Here is a 9,738-nt window from a genome sequence, read left to right on the forward strand (position 1 = left end):
TTAATAAGTAGTAGTTTCTTAAAAGTTATTTGCAATGTAGACTGGTAGCCTTGAGCATTGTACCTCATTATATGGAAGTACTTGATACGTACTTCCCACTTCATCTCATAGAATTTTTTTTTAAGTATATCAGGGGTCAAGATTGAATAAAATTAATGTTTTACTGCTTCATCAGTGTCATCCTTAAGTGAAACCGGCATTTACTGTTTAACTGTGTGGCAATGAACAGTACAACTACAGGTACTAGCATAGTTTGATTCATGCTAAGGCACCATCAGTTTTACTCACCATTGCTTTCGCACCATCAGTATAAATGTCGCTAAAGTGAAAAGGCAATGGAGTCTTTGTATTATTATGAAAATAGTTTTGGCCTTACAGACCCAATCCTGGATAGTCTGAGGACCAGACTTGGAGAAGCTCTGAGCTATCCTGAGGAAACCTACAACGTATAGTGAGGGCCAAACCAGGGCATCTGCAGTGGTGATGGGAAGGAACATAAACCAGAGGCATTGCACATATCCATCCTTAGTGACTGGTGTAATGTGAATGAATGAGGGAAAGTGCGGTATTTCCTAAGGACTAGAAAGCTGGGATTGTCATTAGCCAGGATAGAAACAAGAGACATAGATTGGAGGGGCAGATAATGAATTTAGGTTTGTACACATTGAATGTGAGATACCAGCAGTATATTGTGACTTAACAATGAAAGATCTTAGGACTTACAAAACTGACAGGAGAAATCCAAAGTCTGAGGTGTGGTTGATAAGCTTGTCCATTTGCTTAAACTGTTTCCTTACGAAAGTCAAGTGATGATTTCTGATGTCAGTACTATCAAGAGTCCAAATTTGAAACTTTTTTCTTACTGTGTTTTCCAGAACCTGCACAAATTTACTCATATTCCTTCAGGAAAGTGCTTAGATCGCTCAGAGGTCCTGCATCAAGTATTCATCTCCAATTGTGACTCCAGTAAAACAACTCAAAAATGGGAAATGAATAACATCCATAGTGTTTAGAGAGAATAAAAGAAACCAATAACCTACCTACTGACAAGTAAATTTATACAGGACTGAAAACCGCCTGAAACCTGCTGCAACTATTGTTATTAACTCTGTACAGCTCCAAACCTGGAACCTCCTGATCAGTTTGAAGGACATTGATAAACTGTGATTTTACAATAACATTATCATCTGCAGTTACTGTTTACAAGACTGCTTTTACCTTAAACTTTGTAGATGTTTACATCTTTTTGTTTTGTTTTAAGATGATGTTGGTAATTTGTGCCTTTAGCTCTGTTTTATTAGACAGAGTTAAAGCATGTTGTCTTCTTTGGGATTACACTCAGGGGTCTGAAAGGCAGTTTGATTTTTACTTTTAACACACTTGAAAAAAGGTTGGAGTAGCCAGACTTTCTTATATAACTTGGTGATTATCAACCTGTTGTGTCTTTATTTAATTTTACATCTTTTTGAAGCACTGCCACAGGTTATTTAGCCAAGGTGGCCTTCCTTCACAGTCATGCTGCTTTTTTGAAAGGTGAATTTCAACACATTTAGTGCCTCTTTCATTTCTCAGTATATATTTCAAGAGCTTGTGATGAAATTTATAGAATGGTAACGATGGACTTGTCACCTGTATGGGGAATACTTTTACTACTCAGAAATGAATTTATGTGCTGCCATTTGCTATAAAGTTGAATGTTGTATGGCTTGAAAAAGAAATGACAATATGGAACATCCCAAGGCTATCCCATAGGGTTGGAAGTTGTGTAGCATTCACTCCCTTACCTACTGGCATTCCCAGTGCCCTCTGTCCATACGTACTTCTAGGATTGCAAAGGAGTCTTCCAACTAGAGAAAAATTGTCCACTGACATTTGGGATTTACTTTTCTCTAATACCTGTCACTATACAAAACTATTATCAGTTGTTATTGTTATCCCTTGAAAGGGAGGGTGACAACAACAACAAAACACCGCTATAAACACGTCAAAGGTTCATTCTGACTGAGGTAAGACTTTCCAAGCCCTTGTTAGATTAGGCCTTATAAAACTTGTGTGCATTATAACCTAAGCTGTGCAACCTGTGAAGCCAAGAGTGAATTGATGTTTCATTTATATTTTCATCCAAATGACATTATCTGCATGTTTTTAAAATTTAAAAACAAAGGACTATTTAAAAATACAGTTTATTAACAAATGTGAACTACTTTCTGTTAGATTAGGTGTTCCCTATTGTTTCTTAATTTCTTTTTAGGAAGTGTATTTTTATTAATGTTTTTTCCAGTGAACAGAAGATTTGTTTGGATTTAAATATTTACTAAGACAGTCCCTTTTAGGAAAACCAAATATTGCAAATGGTCAATTCGATTTTAATTTCTCAAAAGATACTCTGTTGTTACCCAAAAGATTAAAATGCCTACATTGAGTGCTTTGAAAAAAAAAAAAACAAAACTGTGATGATGTGAGCAGAATGGCAAGTAAGTTAAGCATTTTTGATCCTGTAATCATAGTATCATTACAATGAAAGAATTCACAAAATACTGCCAGAGGAAGTTTGTTTTTTAATTTAAGAGGGAAATATAACCTATGAATTTGTTTCTTCCAAGCTTAGCTCTTAAATTTGGAGAGTCAAGGTTAAACATCCTCAACAGAGTTTTATTTATAATTTTGAATTGTCAATTTGTATTTTGCTAATGATCTGTGATCAGCCATTTTAACTTTCATCTCTAGGGATGTTTAACATTTATAATTGCAAAATAAATCAACTATAAAAAATGTTAAGAGAGAATTGGTACTTTAATTACTTGTGTGTTTGCAAATAGGCTCCATTTTCCATGTTGAGTAGATTATAACCTTATTAACTATGCATAGGCCTAAGAAAGGTGGCAATGAACTGTGCATGTAAATTTTAAATGGGTACTTTGTGCAATTCGTTAAAAGAAGATACTCTATGAATACGATTCTATATATTGAAATCAGAAAGCTTACCAAACAAAAACATCAGAAGCTGCTGCCATAATGACTATTTTCTACTGTAGGCTGCTTTGGAAATAATTCCCATTTCCTTGCTTTGTAAGTGGATAATATCACTATGCATTTCTACACATTTTATAAATTTGATTTATGCAGATTTTGATACACTGTATGTTTCTGTAGAAATTGTATAAATATTCAAAATTTTATTAGGGTAAATTTGAGAAACTTATGTATATCTTAATTCTGGGTTGCTTGTTTTTTAGGTGACAAAAAATAAAATATTGTATTTTAATTCATGGGTTTTTTTGGTGCTTGTAATCATTTCAAATCTAAACACTGCACATTTGAAAGAATTACTTGATTTTACTATTTTACAAGACACACTTAATACCTAAAGTATTATAGACCACAGTTATTAGTTGAGTAAGTGCTTCAGTGTTGCTTAGCATTCTGTTACACATGCTTAGAATACTCAGAACTTATGTATCTGTCGGAAGGAAACAAAGGTTTACTTTTACCTGTTAGCCTATGTGTACCAATTTTTTAAGTTTATACTTTTTTAATTACAAAAATTACCCCAGCAACATATATCCTTCTTGGCAGTATATGCTACTATAGAATTGCCTGTTAGAAGCAAAAATGCCTTTAAATCAAATTTGTTTACAACCTGACAGATCAGGTTAAGTGGAGAAAAATGAAGAGAAGGGAAGCCCATCACAATGAAATTAGAAATAGTCCACAGGACCTTGTGGTACAAAACACATTTCAAGAGAAGATATGGTTGCTAACACATTCAAGTAAGTGGCTGTGTTGATTTGGGAAACTTTCTCTCAACTGACCTGTCTATTGTCATATCTCTCAATTCTTAGCTGCTGTAGAGGTAGACTAAGAAATTTGAAAAAGTGACATAGCACCAGACTAGAATAAATGGGAGTTCCTTTATTTCTTAAGTTTCTCATAGGGATCTTGGAATATATTTCATTTCTGGACATAAAGTAATTGGGGAAAAAATCCATATATAATTCAATGGAAAACATGACAAGTACTTCACCAGAGAACAGGTCAATAGTTCAGGTAGGTGAAAATTATTCCATGTGAAAGCACTTTTTAAAACCTGTTAAGCATTATGAAACTGTTTTCAATCCTTGGATAGAACTAAGTGCATCTTGAAGAATATCTAAGATATTGTATCCTTTAAATTACCTTTAAATGAAATTTCTCTTGGGCTTTTGGTATGAGCAAATAAAACAGCTGTATTAAGAATTACCCAAAACAAAACTAAAACTTTGAGTAGAAAATACGGATGAATAGACTTCCACTTCCAGCTATAATTGGAAGTAGACTTATCTTGCTACCCCAAACAACAGTTAATACTGGACAAAATATATGAAGCAACTGTTTTCAGGAATTGGATACTAGTCAAAGCAGACTGGTATCTAAAAGAAAGGAAATACACAAGGTGAACCCCAGGTTCACCACGTCTGTCTCCTTGGCAGGACATTCCCAAACATGGTGCAAGGAATGCAGCTCAGAATGGTGATATTGCTGAACTGAGGAGGCAGAGTGGAGGTTTCCGGCTGCTGAAACACCTAGAATCTACAATCCAGGTTATTGAAGGGGAAGTACCCTTGAGTGTCAGGAGAGCTCTACAGGAATTTTCATATCACTGCCATTTGCAATAGCAAAAACCCTGGCAGCAACCTAAATGCCCATCAACAGGAGAAAGGATGAATTATGATATAATCACAATGGAGTATTACAGAGATGAGTATGAATAAACTGTTATAAACAAGTTTTAGGTGTACAGGATTGAATGAAAAAGGCACTTCCCAAAACACTTTATTCATCACTGTTTATCAATATCAAAAGTGACTAAAAGTAAACATACAGTATGTTATACATTTATACATGATAGGTTAAATAACTTGTCCAAGTTCACAAATTTAGTACTGGGGTCAAGGACATAATCAAGTCCAGTACTCAATATCCCTCTAACTCTGTGGGATAAGTATTTATTTGGTGCCAGGAAGAATGTATGTTTTCCACATAACTTACTTAATTTTTCTCTCTACCTAGACCATCAAGAACCTCAGGGCTGGGAACAGCAGCTCACACCTGTAATCGCAGCACTTTGGAGGCCAAGGGAGAGGATTGCTTGAGCCCAGGAGTTTAAGACCCGCCTGGGCAACCTAGCCACGTGTGGTGGCAGACATCTGTGGTCCCAGCTGCTTGAGAGACTGAGGCAGAAGGATCACTTGAGTCCGGAAGCTGAAGGCTGCAGTCAGCTAGAAATGAATCTAATACTCCATCATGGTATCTGTATTAACCCATGTATATTGGCATGTATACTTTTAGCTAATATTTATCAAGCATTTACTATTTCTTGCCACCAGGATAAGTGTCTTAAATGTATTACCTCATTTAATCCTCAAAAACATTCAAATTCTACAGATGAGGAAACCGAAAGGTTACATGAGTTGTCTGATGTTACAAAACCAGTAAGAAAAAGAGAGCCCTATTCAAGCTCGTGATTCATTACCTTGCTTTTAATTTCTTTCATAACCTTGTTTTTTTCTCTTTGTATATTTTGTTCTTGTTTTTCTTTGTATAAGCCATTAATCTTTTTTTTTTTTGGAAAAAACGTGGAGAATCAAAGAATTACACAAATATGAATGGACTATGGTATTTTACTATCTCTTACCTGCCCGAGGACAATGTCCAAGTTAATTGTCCCGCCTTTCTAATGAAAGACTAGATGATATAAAGGCCATTTCCAGTTCCAAAATTTAGTGCTACATAAGCTGAAAAGTTATTTTTCTTTCCTTTTAATGCGACAGTCTATTGCACTCCTGAGTCACTCTTCTGTAGATGTGGCAACACCCAGGATGAGGATCACTAGAAGTCTGCACTGTTAACTCTTGAAGAATAAAGGCCCAGGAGCACAATGAAGTTCCATTGAAACATTTTTATTTACCTTTGCTGCAGGGTAAGTTGAGTTTCCAATCAGGGCAAGGAGGGTTTCTGACCTATAAAAACAATAGTTAGCTGTAAAGTATATATAAGCTTTTATTAACCTTGGACCTGACTCAAGTAAAAATTATTAAACTTATATTCACCTATACTATTTAATTTATAGAAGTGGCAAACTAGTGACCTTTGGGCAGAATCTGACCTGTAGACATGTTTTGACCCCAAAATTGGAATTCATTGCCAATACTGTATTTAAAATTCAGAATTCAACAGAGTTCTAGTTCCACTTGAAAATTTGAGAGATCTGGGAATCCTATATTCACATTTCCATCTAGCAATGGGACTGAGCTAAACAGTGGCTATCCCCTTTAACCTGGTTATTTGTACATTTACAAACATGCATAGAACACTGTTTCTTGCATTACAGACAAAGCAGTATACAAAAGTGAAAGTTTTACTGCTCTCACAGAGCTTACTTTCGAAATGTTCTTCACCACATCCAGTCCTTTTCCCTGGCTAGTCTCTATAGGTCTTGGCATGTCCTAATGTCAATAAATACTCTGCCTTTCTCTAAAACTGTCAGTCTCCAACAGGAATCTCATGAAGAACTAATCCAAACATGGTGAGGTATGAAATTTCATTTTTAAAGGACTAAATCTTACACAGTGGCATAGCAGCTCTTTTAGCTTTCTTGATTTTATTCCCCAAGAAATAAAATCATTACTGCTTGGTAAAGCATTTTTAGTGATATATTTAGTAATAAAAATCCAGGTTTAAGATAATGGTATTTTTCTACTATTATACGACAATCTTATGATTTACAGTAAGTGAAACTGGTAAAAAATACAAAAAAAAAAAAAGCATACTTTCCTCTATTGATCAAGTTTGCAGTGAGTGCTTTGATATGTAAGAGAATTTAGGAAATTCTAACCCAGTGCCCTGCTTTTAGAGATTAAAAGACCACAAGTAGTGGCTAACATTGGGAAGGAAATGTGAGCCCCTACTTCAGTCCTTGCACCAAAATTAATTCCAGAAGGATCAAAGGTTTAATCAAAAATTTAAAAAAAGAAAACAAAGGATAATTGTTTTTTATAGTCTTGTAGATTTATGGTCTTTGAGTGGGAAGGACCTCACTGGAAAAGTTTTCAGTGAAAGAATTGATAAATTTGCCTAAAGAAATATCTGCATGAAAAAAGCATCATAAACTCAAAAAGGTCATTTTCTCTAATATATGGTATTACCAAAAACTATTAATAAAAAGACCAATGAGAAAAGACCACAGGAAAGAATACAAATGGTTTTTTCTTTTTTTTTTTTTTGAGACGGAGTCTTGCTCTTCTTGTCACCCAGGCTGGAGTGGCGTGATCTCTACTCACTGCAATCTCCGCCTCCCGGGTTCAAGCGATTCTCCTGCCTCAGCCTCCTAAGTGGCTGGGATTACAGGTGCCCGCCACCACACCCGGCTAATGTTTTTGTATTTTAGTAGAGACAGGGTTTCACCATTTTGGCCAGGCTGGTTTCGAACTCCTGACCTCAAGTGATCCGACTGCCTCGGCCTCCTAAAGTGCTGGGATTATAGGCATGAGCCACTGCGCTCGACTCCACAAATGGCGCTTAAACATAAAAAAAAGAAACAACTAAACTCTTAATAGAAAACGTTTTATCTATATCAGAATAACAAAGACTAAGATGTTTGAGAACTATTACGTTGCTGAGATGAGGAAACAGGCACTCCAAAACATTTCATTGCTTAGCATAGTACAACTTCTATTGACAAGCAGTTTTGTTTAGCAGGCTCCGTTAACAAAACACCAGAGCAGTTTCTGGCATATATTAAGTACAGGTTTTAGCTAGTATAATTAGCACATTTTTAAATGTGCATGTCTTTTGGCCCAGCTACTTCACTTGTAGGTCTTTTTTCACATGTGACATCACATGGTTTTGTTTTTTCAGACCAAGTTTTGGTCTGCTGACCAGGCTGGAGTGCAGTGGCACAATCACAGCTTACAGCCGGGACATCCCAGGCTCAAGTGATCCACCTCAGCCTCCCAAATAGCTGGGACCACAGGCATGCACCACCATGCCCAACTAATTTTTGTATTTTTGGTAGAGACAAGGTCTATGTTGCCTAGACTAGTCTCAAACTCCTGGGCTCAAGTGATCTTCCCACCTCAGACTCCCAAAGTGCTAGGATTACAGGCATGAGCCACCATACCCAGCAACGGTGTTCTTAAAATATATTTATATAAAACAACAAAACAAAAACCATAATTATCCTATTATCCTTAGGGAACTGGTTAAATTATGATCTATTCAATGGGACACTATACAGATAGCTATTAAAGGAAAATGGCAGCTCTGTTGCTCTGTCATACTGAAAACAATCTCCAAAATGGTGAGATGAAGAATATACTTGTATATAGGAAGCTTCTATGTAACACTGTAACATATACACACATATATTTTTTACACCTATGTCTTCCTTAAAGGATAGATTATTGCATTGTCCATGTTGCCTCCTGGGACAGGGTAGCAGAATCAAGAAAGGGTATAAACTATTACATATCCTTTTACATTCTGAATTATTAAGATATGTGTTTAAAAAGAAAAAAGATTTCAGAAACACACCTCCAAGTTGTGGCTGGTGTGAGATCTAATTCTTGCCCTCATTTCAGTGCTTTCCAATGTGTTCACTCCTTGAAGTCACCTGGTCTTGATTATTGAGAATTTTGAGATTGAATGTTGATCCACACTTACAAGAATATCAAACATGAGCCAGGAAAGACCCATCTCAAATCCTGAGTTCATTCTGGAGGTACTCTTGATTAAAACAATAGTTGTTCTTAGCTTAGAAACTTAAATATATTTTATGGAAAAGAGAATGAAAGAAGTCACTGGCTCTAAGAAAGAAAGGGGACAAGGAACCCAACAAGTGTGCCTCTTGGATCTAATTAATATATTTAGAAATTCTTAAGGAAACAAACTATTACTCTATTACAGTTTTAGAAACTCTTATCTGCTATCCTTTATGCAGTAGTTACTACTTTAAAATAACACTTCGACCATAAAAAACTGTGAAGTACGTAAAGTTCATACTGCTAGCATTTGGTAGAGCTAGGGAACTAGGTCCCAGACACAGGTATGTATCTAAAATCGATTACCCCAAATGTTTTAGCATATTAAGTCACCTAACACGGGGAAACACTGAAAATTAGTTTTCATCTTATGATAAGTGAAAGCCCCAAGTCTGAATGTAAGATTTATTTTTATGTAGGCCAATTTATCAATTCTTTCATTGCTTTGGGAGGCCTCTCCCACTCAGAATATAACTAATAGAGGGCAATCATAAAGATGACTGAAGATTTTACTTAAGTCCATTTGTTCTAATATCTCACTATTTAACAGAGGACTATCCTTACCAAATATGACATAAGACAACAAAAGCTCTCATGGTTGGGTAACAGAAATTCTGACTTCTATCAAGACGGTCAAATTTAACTCTAAAATTGTCAACAAATAGCTTACTTCTATGAGCACGTAGCCAACCTGGTCAACCTTCACTAATAATCTCTATTGAAAGTTATCTTAATTCAAATACAGCAACTGCTTCCTTAAACAAGCATTTTTAAAATAACTGCCTTCCCCATAAATAATACAATTCCTAGGTAAGCTTAAATTAGTCGTGGAATATAATATCTCAAACGGTTTCTTAGTTACCCATAATTCTACAGCTTAAGACCAAAATGAAGATACACAGTAGTCCTCCCTTACCATGATTTCACTTTCCCACAGTAC

At 35.7% G+C, this 9,738-nt stretch overlaps 1 protein-coding gene across 4 annotated transcripts in view; it reads left to right on the plus strand.

The window, feature by feature from the left end:
• GALNT7 (polypeptide N-acetylgalactosaminyltransferase 7) overlaps positions 1 to 3,269 on the plus strand; it is a 150,988-nt gene extending 147,719 nt beyond the window's left edge. For all 4 annotated transcript variants that reach the window (XM_033215699.1, XM_033215698.1, XM_033215701.1 and 1 more), the window contains exon 12: positions 876 to 3,269. In XM_033215699.1, coding sequence (XP_033071590.1) covers positions 876 to 1,013 — 138 coding nt within the window. In that variant the 3' untranslated portion in view covers positions 1,014 to 3,269. The remainder of the gene's footprint in view (positions 1 to 875) is intronic.
• The last annotated feature ends 6,469 nt before the right edge of the window (positions 3,270 to 9,738 follow it).

This window comes from Trachypithecus francoisi, unplaced genomic scaffold (genome assembly GCF_009764315.1).
Source record: "Trachypithecus francoisi isolate TF-2019V2 unplaced genomic scaffold, Tfra_2.0 Lachesis_group1, whole genome shotgun sequence".
Classification (NCBI taxonomy): domain Eukaryota; kingdom Metazoa; phylum Chordata; class Mammalia; order Primates; family Cercopithecidae; genus Trachypithecus; species Trachypithecus francoisi.